At 40.9% G+C, this 20,820-nt stretch overlaps 1 protein-coding gene across 2 annotated transcripts in view; it reads left to right on the forward strand.

Moving 5' to 3' along the window:
* Positions 1-847: 847 nt before the first annotated feature.
* Positions 848-20,820, forward strand: part of LOC117462253 (laminin subunit alpha-3-like) — a 55,770-nt gene continuing 35,797 nt past the window's right edge. The window contains exons 1-11 of one of the 2 annotated variants that reach the window (XM_034104388.1): positions 848-1,392; positions 1,868-2,020; positions 11,527-11,644; positions 13,765-13,883; positions 13,978-14,148; positions 14,879-14,979; positions 15,741-15,859; positions 16,550-16,668; positions 17,048-17,138; positions 18,165-18,296; positions 19,684-19,734. In XM_034104388.1, coding sequence (XP_033960279.1) covers positions 1,141-1,392; positions 1,868-2,020; positions 11,527-11,644; positions 13,765-13,883; positions 13,978-14,148; positions 14,879-14,979; positions 15,741-15,859; positions 16,550-16,668; positions 17,048-17,138; positions 18,165-18,296; positions 19,684-19,734 — 1,426 coding nt within the window. In that variant the 5' untranslated portion in view covers positions 848-1,140. The remainder of the gene's footprint in view (positions 1,393-1,867; positions 2,021-11,526; positions 11,645-13,764; positions 13,884-13,977; positions 14,149-14,878; positions 14,980-15,740; positions 15,860-16,549; positions 16,669-17,047; positions 17,139-18,164; positions 18,297-19,683; positions 19,735-20,820) is intronic. The other variant, XM_034104389.1, reaches the window with a different exon arrangement.

Raw genomic sequence — 20,820 nt, forward strand, 5'->3', positions numbered from 1 at the left:
GGCTCCAGTGGTGTGCGTGTGCGCAATACCTCAAACACTTCAGTAATCATTGTCATGTGATCATGATTTCTCCACTAGATGTCGCCCTAAGATCACTGTAGGAGGAACCCTGCAAATTAATGGTAGGGTACATAGCATAGGGTACATGTTTGGGGCTCCTCTGATCCTGCGTTGGTGATACTACACTTTCACAAAACTTAATAATATATAACATTATATGAATTATATAATATTAATAAAAATGATAATTAAAACAGTGTGTATGCCTTAAAAGCTTTCTTAACCATCGTCATAGTTCAAGTTTGAGTTTTATTTGATATATGTAGGTTAACACAGGTCAACTCAGCAATAAAAGCCCTGGTTGCATATAAAAGCACTAGATTTAAAATATATAATCAGATAAAATGGCAACAATAAAAAGACAAGGATAAGACAAAGTGACATAAGTTAACAATGATGACAAATAAAATATATTAATGTAATCATATATGATATTTAGTGTTTTTCTCAATATCAACAGTAGCACCAGTTTGATGATTATAAAATGTTATCTTAATTTAATAATCAAACTTACATTTTATTTTTGCATTTGCGCATGTGGCAGCGTATTTTAATTGAGCTCAAGCAAGCACAATTATAAAAAGCGATCACTTTAAAGAAGATCGTAAACTTCTAGGAAACAAAAATGTTTTCTACAAATAATTAGTATGCACATATGCATGTTTAAACTTGTATGTACAATATAGTTTTCATGTCATGTGAAAAGGAAAGAAAGGGACCACAGAGGTGCTGCTGGGAAACGCAGTGTAAACGGTGATAGAGACCTTTGGCCCCACTCACTATTAGCATCGAGCTCAGACCGTCGACAGCCTGACACCTGATAGCTCCACTGTGGCGCACACTTTGGTTAGGAATACGGGAAAGTGGGGTTGTTAGTTCGGAAACATGCGTCAAAAAGAGAGTACATCCTTAACAGCAGCAGACCAACTTAAAGCTCTGTCATTGACATTATCGGATTCCTACTAAAAGAGTTTTGCGCACTCACGCAGCCCTTGGGCGCATTTCATGGAGATCTATAGATGACAAGACCTGCACGCTGCGTGTTGCTCTCTGCATCTACTGGGATCTCTAAAACGGAACATGGCGAGAGGGATGAGAGGAGCTCATCTCCTCGCTGTATTTTTGACCTTTTCAGTAACACTTTTCAGGGACGCAGATGCACAAGGAACTTCTGGTTATAGTTTAAGCCCTCCGTATTTCAACCTAGCTGATGTGTCTAGTATCTCTGCCACAGCAACCTGCGGTCAGGATGAGAATGGGACACCGAGACATGAGTTATACTGTAAGCTTGTCGGGGGTCTGACCTACGGACTTCCTTCTCAAAATATACCGGTAAGAAAAAGTTAAATTCCTACTAAAGCTTTTGGATTGTGCTTAAAAGTTAATATTAAGAATATGCAGACACTGCTGTATTGTGGCTGAGTGAATTAAAGTTTAGTTTTAAATCATAACTATTGACAGAAAATATTCCAGACTTTTTTGTTTTGTCAATATCGCCTCTTACAAAAGTTTATTTGTATAAGTGCAAATTGTCTTATCTCAAAGTAGGTGAGTTTTCCAAAGAAAATGCCCTTTCTAAAAAGGTGTTGTCCTGCAGGAGTACTTCTGAAGTTTGTTACAGAGGTTTGGCATGGACATGCACAAACGTTGGTCCAAATTTAAGATTAGCTTGTGGTTGCAATATCCCCCATAGCAGCATTGAAAAAGTTATTTGCAAGTGCCTGCCTGTTCCATTATAAATCATTCAACTGTTTTTCTGAACATATTTGGGTGTGTATCTGAATACCAACAATCTGACACTATTTAGGGTCAGTACTGTGACTACTGCAACGCCATTGACCCTAACAAAGCCCACCCGGTGACGAACGCAATTGATGGGACAGAGCGATGGTGGCAGAGCCCTCCTCTCTCCATGGGCCAGGGCTACAACGAGGTGAACGTTACCCTGGACCTTAAGCAGGTAAGACTATCATAGCTTACTCTGCTGCTACCTGCAATGTGAATTATGACTGCTGTGTGGTGAAGGGAAAATATAGCACATAGAAAAGTGTTCTGCCTTGGCTATTGGTCTTCCACTGTGATGTGAATGATGCTATTTTGTGGGAGATGGCAGAGTACCTTCACTGGTGTGCAATTGCAATATTTTTTTACTTGTTATTTTCATTGCTGTGTTTTGCTGCTGCTTATTTGTTTTAGAAATGCTAGAAGAAAGGTGTTTCACTCATGGTGTTGCATTCACAAATATTCCAAAAGTGTTACACAATGAGCATTATCACCTCAGCCAGCAGTGATCATGTGAATAATGTCCTGCAGTTGGATGCTTGCCAGGAATCAGATTCATAATGACCCCTGTCTCTGGAATGAGATTGGCTCATAGCCCATAAAATTGCACCTCACGCTCAATTATCTAGCGTGAGGAAAAGGAGGAATTCTTTCTCTGGATTAGGGATCAGAAGGATGTATATCAGATGTGAAGAGTGCAGGTGGACCTCTTGTGTATGGAGGGTTTTGATGAGTTCTGGAGTAGACTTAAAAAAGAGAGCAACAAATTAGCTCCTCTCCACACGTGTTGCATCTTTGGCCCACAGTGCGTACTGTGTCAGACAATGCATGGGTGCAGGCTTTCTATCTCTATTTTTAGGCAGACTGAGCTGGGCAAAGATCCTACATGGCTAAATATAGTTCATTCTTACAAGAGGATGGACAGGCAGGGCCTGTAGGGATGTCTGACACTAATACGTGGTAATTCTCAGTTTATTTGGGAGCTGGGAAAGTAGCATTATTGTATTATGGTGTGCTAAAAAGAGCATGATGGTGACTACCAAGCGCTCAACACCAAGCCTTCTTTCACTACAACACCACCACCTAAACCACATAAACACACACGCACCTGTCCCACACATATTTCTTTCCATGGCATCTGATGCATCCACCAACACTGTAAACAGTGCTCACCTGCCATAGAGGCATGCTATACCGTTGTTTCACTCTCTGTGTACGCAGCAGAGAAAGGGACTCTGTGTGAGAACTCTGTGGGGAGCTTTATCAGTTGGCAGCTTTGCATCCTTGGATTTATCAAATCAAAAAACTCAGCTATCATACTCACACGTTAATTGAGAGAAAGAAACAAATATACAAATCACATAATGATAAATCCTATTATATCTGATTTGGGTTTTGCAAATAAGTTTTTTCTTTTGGCATCTGTTTTATTTCACCCTACAAATGCATGTCATGCCTTAGGTGGTTTGACTCTGAGGCTTTGATAGCTTTGTACATTTTTTCAAATCCACTGGATAAATGATGTGTTAAATGAACTATGTGGGCTAGACTGAGCTGAATGACTTTTGTGGTTTCTTTCAAGATCAACGCAGGTGGCTGTTCTGCTGTTGTCTATGTAGCTCTCTAGATATATTAGATAGCATCACAGTTGATGTCTGTGTTATAATGGTGAGGTTCAAAGAGAGAGGCCTTTTCTGACAGGGCTGTTTCTGTTTTTTTCCTGTATAGAGGACCGTTTGAAGCACCGTCCGCCAAGTTTAAAGCTGGACTATTCTAACTTAAAGTGAACTCACAAAAACCCCAGTGACTCTGGTGATCTTCTGACTCTACCTCATAAAGACCCTGTGAGGTTGACATTTTTGTGTTTTAGACTCATGTCTCAACAGCAATTGGAGGGACTGCCATGAATATTTAGGGTACACACAATCCTGTGCCCCTAAGCATGAATTGTAATGACTCTTGTGATCCCTTGACTTTTCATTAAGCGCCATCATCAGTCAATATGTTACATTTTCAGGGGATCACAATCGTACACAACTTTGTGTTTACCACTTTTACTAACTATTTACATGCTGACATGCTTGAGTTATTACTCTCTCAATTGCCTCCAGCTCATAAATCTCATCTGAACAAGCCCTGTCCCAATGAGAGGCTACCTGCTGGCTGTTATTGTGACCTCTTGGCTTTTGACCATGACAATTCCCAATCAGGAAATAACCTCAATAATCCTCAATTGGCTACTGTATGGATACAAAAGGTGTTTGGCACATATGGAGTGTCTACATCTAATCTACCTCTAATTATTGGCCCAAAAATAATGCACTTGAGGAAAGCACATACTGTATGTGGGAGCATTTCTGGATTGATTTTCACAAAAAATGCTTTTGCCATGTAAGGGTCAAAACCCAGTAAAACATTTATTGTCCATCCCATTATAGATGCATTTTATGTCTGTGCTCAAGAAATAAAGGCCTTTCCAGGAACTTCTGCTCTTGTTAAGCTATTTGCAGAACACAGTAGGCAAGCCATTGTCTTGGTAAACATTTACACCACATATCAGAGGGCCAGTCACTCATTTTTTCTGGGGAATGTATTTTAGGAGCCCTGACCACATGTGCTTATCTGCCTGAGTGAGCCCAGAGTAGACCATGTGAGACAAACATGCCAGGGCTTACTGCTGTCTGTCTCCCATCTGATTGGTCGGCATCGTTATTGAATGAACATCAGATAGTAAAGTTCTGAGTTGTTGGATACATTTTAAAGGAACTGGCATGAATATGTGAAAGTGAAGTATTATGTCTGTAGGTGAGAGGTGTTTATTGTGTCAATGGTGTGTGTGATGTTTTTGTGGCTTAAATGTATTGATTGACAGAACATCTTTGTGTTTATCTGGGATTTATATGTTATTTATATGCTATGATATTGGACATTCTTTTCACGTTGTATGGGACATGCGAGTAAGAACATTGATTTGATCTGGTTCAGGTTAGTGCAAAGGCGTTGGCACTGTTAAAAGTTCCCTGGAACATAAGCCCCTCTCTCAGGGGTCCACCTCCCACCGAAGTTGGTTTGAATGTTTTATTTGCAGCCGTCGCCCCCTTTTGTGTTAGAATCCTTCTAGGCAGTATTGTGTGACATCCTTTCTGTGCTCCCAGACTCTCACAAAGGTTTGGTTCTTATTATGCTTCTCTGAAAGTGACCTGGCCTTCGCTTTTCACTCATTAAATGGAAAGAAATGAAGAGGTGGTGTAATTTGGTGAGAAAGTACTTAAACAGAGAACACATAGGAACACACAAGTGATAGACTGAACACATTCACTTGTCTTCCTCACTCTCACTGAGTAGAATGCAACCATACATTTGCTTGCATGCATGTTTGAGCTGGTATGCATTGCTGTATATCCTTCAAATCATGCAACAGGTGGTTTGCAGATATGTAGAGGCTATAATCCAAATCAGAGTGTCATGGATTTTGAATATGTAATCCGAGACAAAGATTTGATTGAATTGCTGCTGAAAATCTATCTTTATTTGTTGTATAGGCTTGGTAATAAAGCTTTGTTTATATAGGGCAGCTGGTTCAGTCCGACCCTGGAGACAAGATTGGCTGTTAGACATGTCCCTATTGCTGTGGTGACGATGGAGGTGATGTAAATTCCCGCTTTAGCCGGGCTGCCTGAGGCGCCAGGCCAACCCAGCAGCTATTTACTATAGAGCTTCCAGCCACCTCCTGCTTTTCAGCAGTATAGCAGTCTGGCATCACGGGTGACTGTTGAACTGCAGTTCCTCCTAAATCTGGAGCTCCGATGTGGAAAAGATTGTGGGATTTAATTTGGGATTATATTCACCTTTTGTAAGCCTTTAATTCACATGTGGAAATACCAACAAGTTGTGACGTGTTTAGTGACGCAGGCATTGATGCAATGGGATGTGTTACGGAGCAGGAGTTTTTATAGACCCTTCGACAACGCTATCAGAAATACACTCATGTAAAAGTTGGAATAAAAACTGCATTAGTATAATATTTCAATATTACATACATTTCCCATACATATTTTGCTGAAACATTGCAATCATTACTCCTTTTATATTTGGAGTGAACGTCAAAGTCTTTCAATAAGGAAATTGTATTTGGTCTGAGAAAGATTCATAGTTCAATTGAAAATATATCTTTGAACAAATAATTTCAAAATACACATTTTCTCCTTCAAAACCTGAACATACATTGATATTGAATGCTTTTTGTTTGGGCCCATATTGAACTCTGCTTGGCTTTGTAATGCTCATAAATACTTTTATTAAATAGGTCAACATGTAATGTTCAACGCAGGAATAGACTTTTATTAAGCAGCTGCACCTCAGGCTTTTGCAATATGAAGACTGCTATCAAGTATAAACTTGTACCAGCTGTATGTTTTCTGTTACATGTTTCTTGTGACCGTTCCTTGCCACCATATAACTAATTCTGTCATGGAGACAGAGAAAAATACACCAGACCACCCCTCTCCCCCTTTTTCACAGCCCACCTGTTGCACAAAGACAAACAGTTGTACATTGCATTGTCACAAACTGGAGGCCAAACGCTCCACCCCACTGGGCCGCAGCACGCTCTGTCTGGCAGGGCTGATCCACTCCAACAGAAGGTGAAGCCTCCTCTCCTTTGAATTGCATTCCTCTGATCTCACATCAGACTCTCGGGAGCTCGCTCAGATTGGTATTCTATCTGTCAGGATTGTGATCTCACTACTGCAGATTTAGTCCTCTTAGCTCTGCCTTTGGGACTTGGACTTTCAATTATCTGCTTCTTGACTTCCCTTGCTGAAAATGTACTTATGATGTTGGCTTGGTAGCTTACATTTCCCGCCTGTTTAAAGGTCCCATGACATGGCCATTTCTACTGATCATAATTCCATTGTTGAGGTCTATTAGAATAGATTTACATTGTTCAATGTTCCAAAATCACATTGGTTTCTCATACAGCATCTCTGTATAGTATGTTTATTCACTCTCTGTCCTACACGCCTTGTTGGCGCTCCTGCCCCCCCCTCCCTATGAGCCCACTGAGCTCTGATTGGTCAGCTCGCCCACTCTGTTCTGATTAGTCAACCACCGTTACAGCTGGACATCAGTGTTTGTGTTACAATGGCGTTTGTTAGCAACCAGAAAATGACACCAGTAATGACAAACATATGAGAATGCTGCGTGGGGTCTGGGTGCCGTGTTGGCGGGACGTTGCGGGGCTCGCTGCTCCGCCCTTTGAGACTCGAGGAGCCGACCGATTAATGGTGTCGTTTCCTGGTTGCTGCGTGGGTTCTGCCAGCGCCATATCGAGAGATGGCATCTATTATATGGCTCTGGGTTCTGCGAGACACCGCGGAGCTCAGCCTGAGCGCGCGCACACACACACACACACACACACACACACACACACACACACACACACACACACACACACACACACACACACACACACACACACACACACACACACACACACACACACACACACACACACACACACACACACACACACACACACACACACACACACACACACACACACACACACACACACACACAGCCTGAGCTCTGAGTGTGTGTGTGTGTGTGTGTGTGTGTGTGTGTGTGTGTGTGTGTGTGTACGGAGCTCCGCGCAACACTGTGACACCGTGGCAGCGTTACGTCACTTACCAGGAAGAAACAAATTGAAAAATAAAAATCTCCAACGAGGCGTTCTGGGGCAGCATAGACGGGTCTTTTCTGTGTTAGAGTTTCACTCGCTACAGGGTGCACTTTGAGGGTTTGTGACTTTGCAGACCGTTTACATGCAGAAAAGCTACATAACACACAAGGGGACAGGTAATAACCAGAAAAGCATGACATGGGACCTTTAACATTCGATAAGATTAAATATAGGGTTTACATGTTATGTCTACACATTTCCTCTCTGCATGGCATACAATACCTGCTATTTGGGCAACAATATTTAAATATCAAACAAATGGATTATGAAATAAAGTAACAAGCACTTAAGAAATTCCTAACCAGTCCATTTAACAGTACACTTCATTTGAGTAACACAAAGAGATTATAATTGAAGAGATCCACGTGGCAGGCACAGCAGCAGGAGCAACAACAACGGTGAAAGGGTCACGCTATCAGGCCATTTTTTAATATCTCTGATCTTTCTGTGAGTATTGAAACCGCTCCACGGCTCGATGGCCTGAAGCGCAGACAAGTATCAAGTGAAGCAGTGCTGCAGTTCACGCTGAACGGGACACATTTATCACTCTTGAGCTGTCACACACACACTGAGACACACACAAACTAGGCATCAACTGTCAGCAGTCATTCAGCCAGAAATTATAACACACACACACACACACACACACACACACACACACACACACACACACACACACACACACACACACACACACACACACACACACACACACACACACACACACACACACACACACACACACACACACACACACACACACACACACACACACACCGAAACAACCAGTGGGCATGAAATGTCCAGGGTCAACAGATTTAGTAGGCTTTGTGTGTTTTTGTCAAAATGAATTCACACAAAACGACAAGTGTAGCCCGCTGTTGTAAAAATGGTCATGAGGGACTTGTTTGGCTGTATCTCCTTGTGTTAATTAGAAGGTTAGGGGAGGTCTGGAAACCTTATACCTTGTATGTGTAACACTACTATGGGGGTCAAGGTCAGGTATTTGAGATTGGGTGAGGAGGCAGAGACGGTAGGTGTCAAACAGTCCATACCTGTCACTACTCAACCCCTGACCCCTTTGACACCCACCCACAGACTCCTTCTCTAAACCTCCTGGCACGGCACTCTAGTCTAAAGCCCCAGGCTGCAGATTCAGGGAGGGGCAGAGGATGGCTCCACTCAAGTGTTATTCCAAGTGTTTTTGCCACAAGCTTGTCAATCTGTTTAATGTCTTTGTACGCCACTGGAATCCTGCGCTGCTCTGCTTGGCATGCCATTACGATATTTCATGCTCCATGCAAACAATACATAGGTGCTGGACATATTTCAAGAGTGTGTGTTTAGACTGGCAGCACACAGTTGGAAAGACAGGCCTGAAATTAAGCACAGCCGTGCCAGGGCAGGCCCTGTCTTCCAAGAGCACGCTGTATGTTTCTCAAGGAGTTTGTTTCCGGAGGATTCTTCCCACTATCACTCAGTTACTGGCATCAAGTCAGTGTTAGATGCCATGGTGAACGGTATACACACAGTCAGCCTTGATTAGCATGTTGAAAAGTTAAATGCATGGGGATGGCAAGTGGTTGGATTCCCTATTTTGGTCTTTTCTGATTTTATAAATTTAAACGCCAAACAATGTTACTATTAGTTAACCACCATGTTCTGAATGTTGTTTGTTGGTGTTGACTGAAATGTCCTGAATGTTGGCATAAAAGGCTTTTGTCTGATTTGTAGTTAAATTATAGTTTTTTTCTTTCTTACGATTTAGTTTTGTTGTTGGATTAATGTAGCAAATGTAGAAAGGGGGGGAGGTGAGGCCATGGCAAGCGCCGGAGAGCTGTGTATTGGATTCAAACTCGGGTCGCTTTCTGTAAGAACTCAGCCTTACCGGCTCTCCCTGCTGGGGTCCCATTCTGAAAAATGTGTGCTGGAACATTTTGGGGGAATGACATGCAGACTAAACCAAACGTGCCACTAACATACCCCATATATCTCCAAAGAACATGTGTGACTTTCAGCCGCAGAACTGAAACTGAAATTCTTGAATGACAAAGGACAGTGTAATTATTTTTGGGAGACAGGAGCATCTCCTGTAGTTACTGTGTTGATCTGTGCGAGTTGGAGAAGATTTTCACTGCTGTGCATTGCTGTCCATGACAGGTTTCTGAAAGCAGTGGCACGCTCTGCTGCGGGGGCATTAAGAGGGAAGGGGAATTTGGCGCAATGTTTGGAATCTGAGATGGGTCTTCATGCCAGCCCGCACGTCTCTACCCTCCCCTCTTCCCTTTTGACCCTCCCCCGCACCTCTCTCCTCCTGCATCCCTTTCCCTAGCCCTCCCTTGATGTCATCACGGCTTGTGTGAACTAAGCTTCCTCCTGTTCCTCAGCAGAACCAGCATATTGATAGCAGGCAGCTCCTCTGGAAGAGCTGTGCTTCTGTTTTTAGCTGGGTGACAGCCCACATCTTGTTTGCCAGCGCCCTAACCCAGTTTAGCACATCCTGTTACATGTGGGTGGAAGTGCTTTCTGATTAATTTCAGGACACACCCAATTTAAAGTAAGAAAAAGGAAGTTTTATTTAATTTAATGTTTTGCTCAATGACAACATTGATTAAAAGGCAGTAAAAAAGGCTTGTTACAGTAGTTGTTAGTTATTAGGGATTGTTTTCAGTTTTTAGAGAAAAGGGCCAGTCATTTGCCCAGCTGACCTCTGAACTCTCTTACAGTCCATCAACCCAAGAGCTACTTGAACTTCAGGCCGTTACGTGTTAGGGTTTGGTGGAGAAATCCATCAAGATAATTGTGGGTGCTTCTTGACATTGTCCACGGCTCTTTACTTTGCTTTGATATGATTGTAAGCATTGCTTCTAGCCTCATGCAAGGAGAGACAGCAAGCTGAGTGCTTCAAAAGCCCGCTGGGGTTTACAGCATGGAGCTGAGGGATACTAGACGAGCGTGGGCCTGCCTTCAACTCTCTCAAAGAGAGTCAGTCAAAAGAAATATTTTTATTTAAACAGCACTCTCTATTTTGGGCACTGTTTTCATTCATCACATAATTCCCCAGGGCACGCACCATAAGTTTTGCACACATGCCTACAGTACCCTGCTTTTAAGACATGTTAAATGTTTCATTAGGATCCACGCCAGCACTGAAATTGCACAGACGGATAAAATGTGTTTCAGAAACACAGAAACAGAAACATGACAGGGGTGTGGTGTTTAGGAGCAGGTGAGGCTTTTTGTTGACACTGCAGGTGTCGCATGCAAGATGGTGTCACAGGGTTTAAATTCCAAACCACGCCACGTCTATAACAAAGTGCTATGACATATCACAAAGACCTTTATATCGTACAATGTTCAATCAAGCTGAAGTCACCCGCTTTAAGGGCTTGATTAGGATGTTGATGAACTGCAAAGGAAACATACTGCTCTGACAGAAAGCTCACTGTTGGCAGAAACAATCATTGGCATCATTTTCTGCCCTGGTACGGACTGTGTACTCTGATGAAAGATGGAGATAGAGACTTCCGTACACAGACATGGATCATGTGGGCTTAGCTGATGTCTTTTCACTTACCTGGCTGCACCTGCAACACTTTTATTGACTCCATGCTGACAAATGCTGGTGAATTGTTGTATTTGTGCTTGGCTTTATGGCCACACAAATACTGCTGAAGTCGAGCCTTGAATCAGTGTAATCACTAGTAAATCCTCAATAAAAGTCACTAGGTATGTGACTATGTTGGCGATGACCGAGCCGATGTTGTGCCCCAGCTTTCACAAGAAAGGGAACAAGAGTATTTTCAGAGATGCTGGCCTTGGCCGGTGCCTTACTTGACAGAGCGAATTAAGCACAGGAAATGACAACATAATGCCAAAATCCGTTCAGAGCAGTGACTGCCTTTTTTTGTTTATCCTGCTCTTTGTCTTCTGATTTGTAGCTCTTCCATGTGGCATACATCCTCCTCAAGTTTGCTAATTCACCTCGACCTGACCTCTGGGTGCTGGAGCGCTCTGTGGACAACGGGAGAACCTTCACCCCCTGGCAGTATTTTGCACGTAAGTCCTGCAATGTTGTCGTTTTTACTCACAATCCACATTTGCATAATGTACAGTATATGCATGATATATATGCTATTTATGTTATTACTTATCTTACAACTGATTGTCAACTTATCCTCTCCTTTTCTTTCTAAGCTATTAATGTTATTTTTGATATCTCTTTAGAGCAGTGGTCTATATGACTAGTGCTTTTATTGCTGTGCTGACCCGTTCTAATGTCAAAACACATTGAATTATGCTGTGGAGCCTATGTGAACCTACATATGACTCATTAAACTGAAACTTGAACTCAAACTATTTTATCCCTAAGAAAGAAAAACATTTCTGCTCTCTTAATTGTTCTATGAATCAAATGTTTAAAAGTCAAATGAAATTTCCCCCTGGAGTTGTTGGTTAGATTATATGTTAGCTAAAGCGGCTTACATGTATAACCTGTCAGTCCCCAAACTTGTATGTACATTTAGTAAATCTGGAAAGAATGTTTTTTTTTTTTTAAAACTACAATGTTTTAATGGAAATTGATGTCAAAGTGATCCCCACTTGAAAGAAAACCTATTACACATGTTGATCATTACACTTAATTGCAGTTTTCTCTTCTCATGATTACACAGACACTTGGAAAGTGATTTATTAGATGTATAGTGCAAAAATACAACCACTCATTATCCTAATAATACACACACACACACACACACACACACACACACACACACACACACACACACACACACACACACACACACACACACACACACACACACACACACACACACACACACACACACACACACACACACACACACACACACACACACACACACACACACACACACACACACACACACACACACACACACACACACACACAGATTATCTTGTCTTTGCCAACAGTTGAATCATAAAAAGCTGATTTAGCTTCATAACAGGCCTTTTTCATACCAGACATGTTGACTCTATAAGATGAAATGCACAGATGTAACTAACAATGTAACTAACTAAGCCAACCCAGATATCTATAATGTAGAGAACCAGAGCCCCGGAACTGCTCTAGGTAATGCAAACCCTATTATTGTTATTCAAATCAAATCAAATCAAATCAAGTTTTATTTATATAGCACATTTATAAACGATTTTTAGTCGAGCCAAAGTGCTGTACATATAATAAAAATAGCCTACAGTAGAAAAACTTTACAGCAAATACAACAGCACAGATTGTTCAGAATATCAGTATGAGAAAAACGAAACCCTCTATCCTTAGACTTATTATGCCTCTGTCATTCCTGCCATGACAAGTCAAAATGTCTGCCCTGAAGTAGAGCCATTGTGTAGATGGATTAAAGCTAGCGCACCTTAATCCTGCCACACTGATCAGCCTGCTTAAGAATTTAAGACAGGAAGTGTCTGTGTTTTTGGTTGTGAAAAATTAGGAAACCCAAACTACAAACAAAACTTTATAACTTTGAATGAACTCCAAGTTTAATGTCAGGCTTAAAACCTTTTTTTATTCTGATGGTGGATCTTTGGAGAATATAGCAAGTGGGGGCATGCAGTGAATTTAATTACTAGGCATGTAATGTCATAGCATCCCCAAAGTATCTGAACTTCAATACCTGAATACATGTACGCCAAGTTGCCATATTTGAACTATGATGTATAATATCCCAGAGGCATGTGCACACAGCTTGCCAGGAGACACAGATGTGACTCATCAGATTTCATATCAGAATTGTCCATCTTTTCCCCCTCATTAGCATCCAAGTATATGTTCATGCATGGCCTCCACTTATACACAACTCTTATGAATTATTCATTCCCTTTCACCTGAATAAAACCTGATACATCAATTCAACATGAAACTTTATTGATGCTTTCTTATTTCAATTTGAAATATTTGGGCAGCTGACTCTTAACTATCAGAGTTAAGAGGTTTTAGCAAGCACCTGAACAAAACAATTGTACAATATTCTTTTACTAGATATTGTTATTGCATTTTCAAAATAGAGTTACTTTTCATAAGTCATCCATTTGATGCTATTATTGTCATTGCATAAAAATGAAAAATAATAGGATTGGGATGAAAGGTTAAAAGCTTTAGATTTCATTTCTTATTTTGGCAGATTCAAAGCGTGAGTGTATAGAAAAGTTCGGAAGGCAGCCCAATGCTCGTATAGTTCATGATGATGACCAGATCTGCACCACAGAATACTCACGGATCAACCCTTTGGAGAACGGGGAGGTAAAATATAATTTTAATTTGTTTGAAAGTTGAACCAAATTTGCTATTTTTAACAAGGTAACAAAAACAATCTTTGTGTGCATTTGTGTTCCAGGTTGTGGTTTCTCTTGTCAACGGTCGGCCGGGGTCTAAAAACTTCACCTACTCGCCAGTGCTGCGAGACTTCACAAAGGCCACCAACATCCGCCTGCGCTTCCTCCGCACCAGCACCCTGCTGGGCCACCTGATCTCCAAGGCCCAGAGAGATCCCACCGTCACACGCAGGGTGAGAAACAAACTGTACGACCTCACACAAAGGTGTCATGCTGGCAGACTCTTGTTTCCCATTTTGGCAAAGCCACATTAACAACTCTGCATCACCTTCCCTCCAGCTTGCTTTTTGCTGACACAGAATCGCTGACACAGAATCGCTAACCACAATCTTCCTGACACATTTCTCAAATTTGCCAGGGACTGTTGCCAGGTCTGTCCAGTCATCATGATCATTCCTTACAGCTCCTTCATGCTGCAAGTGCATATTAAAGCACTTCTACTTATAGCAGGAGAACACACGTTAATAAAAGGCTGTAGGGTTAGCATTACTTGTTTGAGTAGTGACTTAAGATATCGTGTACCAAAGCGACAGTAACATAGTCTAAACTAAAGTAAATCCCTTGAAGATGTAATTCCTGAATTGAAGGGTTCATTTCTGAAGCAGCTGATAAATTCTTCTTTATTTGGCGTGCTGAGAATAAATCAGTCATGTTAGCTGTGGATTCTTATCTTATCTCTTTTTTTCTAAATGCACTGATTCACCCTTATCTCTATTTTTATAATGCACTGATTCATCCAATAAAACTAGCCTTAGTGCATACGTTTGTACGAGTCGACCCGTGTGACTCACGTCTGCTCCAAAGCAAAGCCAGACATTTGTTCTGGTGTGGGTGAAGTTGCTGATAACACTGCTTTTACTTTGAAATGTAGCTGGTGATATCATTCTCCCTATTTGTTGACAGTATTACTATAGTATCAAAGACATCAGCATCGGTGGACGCTGCGTTTGCCATGGGCATTCACAGGTGTGTGGTGGGGGTCGTAACCAAGACAACCCAAACAGGTTAGTAATGCTCTTTGTCTTTGGCAATGCTGTACATATTTGGCACAATCCTTTAGTTTGAAAAGCTCTGGTTGAAACATGTTTGATCACTTATTAATTATAACCTGAACTGGCTTTCTTATAAACATACTTTGATGTACAACTTCTTGTGTATTCATTAACAGAGCTCAATAGTCTTTTTGTACAATGGGCTTCTGGGTATAAACTGTGTACTGAAATGACCTAATGCTAAAAGCATGACAAAAACAGATATCCTGGCAGATCAAGCGATTTAAGTGATGTTCCTGCGGAAGGACAATTACCTTATATGTTTGTACGTTGATATCACCATTGTAAAGGGCATCAGATTATGTTATTTACTCTGTTTACTGGCACAACATTATATAACATTGTTAAAAGGGTAAGATGTGCGATACAGTGCTGCTTTGAGCCACTGTAACCCTGTGTGTTCTGAACAGCCAAACAACAGGGCAACATAGCAGTCATAGATGCTTTATGTGCTTTATTGTTTACAAGCAACTAGAAGTACAGTCATTATTACCCCCACTTAAATTCATGGGGTTGCCTGAAACAAGACTCCAAATGAATGCTAATGTTGTTGTGTCTGCTGTATAAATAGACAGTTGCGCGAACAACTTAATAAGGTAATAAAATGTCTGTGGTAACAGGTAGGTCTACTGCCTCCAAGTGGCTAAGGAAATGAACGTTAAAAGAACATTCTTAAAAATCTGAGCATCACTAAATCCATCCTCTCCCATCAGCAGACTGCAGTGTGAGTGCCAACACAACACCTGCGGTCAGTCATGTGACCGCTGCTGCCCAGGCTTTCACCAGAAACCATGGCGCGTCGCAACCGTTGACAGCCCTAATGAGTGTCGGCGTAAGTGTCCATGTACAATGTCTCATTCAATGTGTAAACAAACCACACTCTGCTACTCCCCACCCTGCTGGCTTCTTGAATTATGACCCCCAGAGTGGACTGAAGTGTCCTCCTGTCTCTGATATTAAAGCCTTGTTGTGGATGCCCTGTTATGGTATTGTGGAGAGCCTCAGTGAAGAGTTGAGAGGACATTCCTCATATGGTATGTATAAGGAAGAGCACAGTGCACAACTAGCCCCAGGATATCAGCTAGGCAGCCAGCTAGCCAGGGCTCGCGCCAGGCAGCCTACCAGATAGTCTGTCACGCCAGCTTATTGTGGAGCCATGCAGTCAGCCAGCAGAGCCTCTGTCAGCTGGAATCTAATTGCTTTGGACTGTTGACACATTTTCCCTTGATGAAAAATGACCTTGTAGCAGCCACAAAAGAGAGAAAAAGATGAAGAAGACCCTAATCAGTGCACTCATATAGTGGAAATGCACCCTATCCTTTAATACAACTTTAAAGAGACACAAGGAAGAGGATGTGCCTTCTGGTTTAATTAGGATTTTATAGTTTCTCTGCAGCTTAACAACCAGACTTAAAACTCGTTTTTGAGGAATTGTAACTTAAAGCTAAATACAGACTTGGGAGTGAAAGGTGATAAGGCATATAGGATAATTGTGTATCTCTCTCGGGGGTTTCCTCCTCAGCCTGCCAGTGTTTCTCCCATGCCACTGACTGTTATTACGACCCAGAGGTGGAAAAGAGGAGAGCAAGTTTAGACACCTTCGGAAGGTACGACGGAGGAGGAGTGTGCATCAATTGCCAGGTAAGAAATGCATGTCAAGTCTAAACTGATTCCAGTGTGTGCCTGTGTGTTGTTGTAGGAAAGGAGGAGGGAATAATAAATGAAGAGAAATTCCATGTTGTCTGTGTGTATATTTAGTGAGTCGTCTATGGAGCATTTGATACTGCACCATTTTGTGTTTGTGATGCCTAGGCACACTTTTTACAATCCATTTGCTACTCTAATAAATTGATTTTGCGTCATTTTCTTTTGTCAAAATAAAGTCTATTGGGTGGTAAAATATTGTGTTTGATATCATCAGGAAAAGTATACCAATGAAGAGAGTAAATGAAAGCAACAATGTGCAGAGATATTCTACTTTATAGAGCAAATTCTTTTTATGTGTTTGTGTCTTCTTCAGCACAACACTGCTGGAATGAACTGTGAGCAATGCCTGGAAGGTTTCTACAGACCTTTTGGAGTACCTCCCGAGTCTCCCACTGGATGCATACGTGAGTGGCGTTTTCTGTTTATTTAATGTAACATTGAAGTGCCTGATTTTCATTTTGGTGGGGTAAATATGGATTAAAATGATCATTGTTTGTGTGAGTGCTGCAGTCTATGAAGATTCGAAATCGGATTTAAAAAAAAATAACATAAGCAATTCAGATACTACTTAATCAGTTTCTGCTGCATCTTCAATTAATACAATGAACGTGTAATAGGGAAATATGTTGCCTTCTTTTAAATATCCAGGCTTAAGCACACGTTTACCATGTAGGTGTTTGATTTGCAGTATATATGACAAAAGCCAAATCGGAGTTTTATTCACAGAGGATTCCACTTTTTGTTTGACACAGACACAAATGATCCCATTGCATAAGCACCACTGGCACCATGTCTTATTGCTAAACTGGGATCCACTCTAGTTTACATTACTTTAATGGTCCATGGCTGTTCCAGGCCGTATACATAGCTGCCAGTTCTGTTTAGACAAAGAGAGCAGTGGAATTAAACTGGTTGCCCTGAGCATTTTGAAAAGTAAACCATAAGTTCCTCAAACTCAATTAAGTCCGCTTAGCAGAGAAAGGTGTTGGTTTTGGCAAAAGCAGAGTCGATAAAGGTTCAGTAATCATTATTTGCTTCCCAAGTTCCCAATGATGGATGGTTGAAAGCTTTCTCTACCTGTTACTGATATTTGAAGTACAGTTAATGTGCCTTGGCTTACAACCAATAATTCTGTGCTGTGATTATGTGTATGGACGTTTATTAGAGCTGCAGAGTCTAGTCGACTTCTCGATGAGTAAAAAAATGGAAATATTTTGGTAAAATGTCATTATAGCATATCAAACTGAATATCTATTTATGAAGTCTAAAAAAATAAGAGTGTGGCAGATTAGTTGATAATGAAAATGATAGTTTGTGGACATCATAGTTGTGTGGACAGACCCTAAGTCTATGTAGATGCATCTCAAGGAATGCGTGAATATTTATCTGTCAATGTTAACTTGAGAAACAACAACATTTGACCACACCAGCCTGCAGGTGTGATGAGAGGACTGCAGCCGGCTGTGAAATGGGGTCAGGAAGGTGTATCTGCAAGCCACATTTGGCTGGAGAGAACTGTGATAGCTGTGCTGACGGATACTATTACTACCCTCAATGTGTTCGTAAGTATTTCTTTATCTTATCATATACTAGATATCCAATTTACCTTTACCCTCACCCATGTCCCTTTGAATCATGGACAACAGGGACAATTACATATCTGTGTTGTCAAGGTACACAGAGTGAAGTGAAACTGAACCCGTTGTTTGATGGCTGGAATCCGTTTCATGTTCACCTAGACTTTTGTCTTTCAGTCTGTTCCCCTTGAGGGAGGAGTATGACTTTTTGTTGGACTTGATGTTATGGTATACTCAAAGAAATAGGCCTTCAATGCCGTAGGGCTTCACGCAGAAAGATGTATGCACATGCTACAGTATTGACTAAATATTCCACATGCCAAACCTGTCTATACAAATAAACCCAGATATTACACGCACTGTGAGAGTTACCCCATTTTATTTAATTCTGATCTAGCTACACTCGGAAGTCTGCCAGCCATTAAGCCACACAGTTTTTCATCTTCCATCCCCTTTGAGTAGTTTTCTTTCACACCCTTAACTGACAAGTCAAGTCCTTTTGAGGCCTCTTGTTAAACAGTGTTTCTAAATTGTAATACACATCTAACTGACTGACTTTAATTTAACATTAAAAGCTTTACATGTCTTTTTTCTAATCCTAATTATACCTCTCTGACAGTTTTATCTCAGAATACACAACAAAGCAACTAATCTGTGATTTATCTCTGTTGCTTTGTTTCTTATGTCATTTAAAGACAATTCAATTAGATGTAGACTGATGAGGTCAGACTTGGCATTGTATCAACAAGAGATAGATTTATAACTTGAAGCTATTACTAAAACTGTGTCTCTTGTCTCCTAGCTGTTAGCACTGACAAACTAGTCTAAACATGCTGACACAGTCATAAGGAGGTTGTCTTTCAAGAACGTATTCCCTTCTGTTCTGCGTCCCAGTTTGTACTTTTTTACAGCCTTAATGTGTGATAAAGTAGTTCAAAGTCGATTTAGTTTATTTCTGTTAGAAGGCTATGAACCTTTTATATGTAGTGATTACAGTGTTTATGCACTTATTTGCTTTTTTGCCAAAAGCCAGATGAGAGGGTTGATACTTTTCTTTTGTCTCCATGTTGATGACGGACATGTTGCAGATCGCTTAGGATAGCATAGTATTGTAATTGTAGCTAGCCTGGCTCTGTCCAAAGAAAATGAATGAGCACATTTATCTAAAACCACACCTTTTAATAATGTTTTCTTTCAACTGCATTACGTTCTTTTGTTTACAGGTTTATGTGAGTGTACTTTTGAAATCCAATCCTATATAAAAAATATAATTTATGTTCCTTATTCCCTTTCCCACTGCTATAAATAAAGCTGACGATCACAGTTTCCCATTAGTGGAGGTCTTAATGTCATGCCTTTCCTTTGCAATCAGCATATCCTGTACACCAGGCGACCACCAAATCCCCTGCCGGACCTTTTGTGGGTGAGTTCAATCAACAAGATTTTGCAGTGTCTCTTAGCTCGATTTAGCTTGACAGAAGTCTTAAAGCAATAATTTAAAAGTCTATTACTGCCCTGCTTCTCCATAATTTGTACTGCTATCTACATATTGCCAACTTCTTGCCCTCAGGGTTATTGACTCACCGAGCTGTCAGCACGAGTTTGATTACAACTGATATATTGTGCTGTTTTAGAGGTTTTACGCCACGCTATGTTAACTGCTTTTATTGCAGTTACTTTATCTAAAAAAAACAAAAAAACATGAAACTGTATCCTCTTGAAGCACTTTTTTAACAGGGCAGTCCTTTACCTTCGAGTCATATTCACTTACAGTCTTCCCAGGTTGTTAAAAAAGGACCAGTCCATTAAGTCTGACTTTGAGTTAAATATTAAGAACATTTGACAGGGGTCAGTCAAAAAAGGCTTCATGTATATCGGCATGACTAAAGGTCACATTATGTTTGTAGGCCTTATGAAAACAAAACATGCAATATATTATGATTGGGTTTCACAGGATGGTTAAAATACTGGTATAATATACGTCTGAATGAGTAAATCTGCTGCTCAGTGACAGCCAATCTCTTGCAATTGTTTGGCAAAACAATTTTGCGGTCTTGAATTATGATGTCCGTCAGCAGGGATTAAAGTTCAAGTGGTCTCTGTCCACTTTGAATAGCAATAGTCAGTTGGGACTGTGAGAACAAACCAGTCTATTATTAGTTATGCTCCTGTTTATAATTTATGTTCCTTATTCCCTTTTCTGGTTTCCTCCAAGCTGGGAAACCCTCTGGAATTGCTATTAAATCATGGACCTTTTAACCTGGTCTTATCATTTGTTAGAGAAAGTAGGAAAACAATCACTTCCCTTTAATTTGTTTGAAGAGTATGTCTTTCACCCTGATAGCTGACTGAGAAGGAGTTTTATCAGCAGCCTTCAAAAATCTTATTTTTATATGTTGAAGCTTAGGGGCAAGAAAACTGCGGCAGTCTCTGAGGTGGCTGTCCTGTCTTTGTGCCAAGTCTTTTCACATACCAATAACAACGGAGGCTTGGCAAGACATGACGTGGG

The sequence above is a fragment of the Pseudochaenichthys georgianus genome, chromosome 17 (genome assembly GCF_902827115.2).
Source record: "Pseudochaenichthys georgianus chromosome 17, fPseGeo1.2, whole genome shotgun sequence".
In the NCBI taxonomy this organism is placed as follows: Eukaryota; Metazoa; Chordata; class Actinopteri; order Perciformes; family Channichthyidae; genus Pseudochaenichthys; species Pseudochaenichthys georgianus.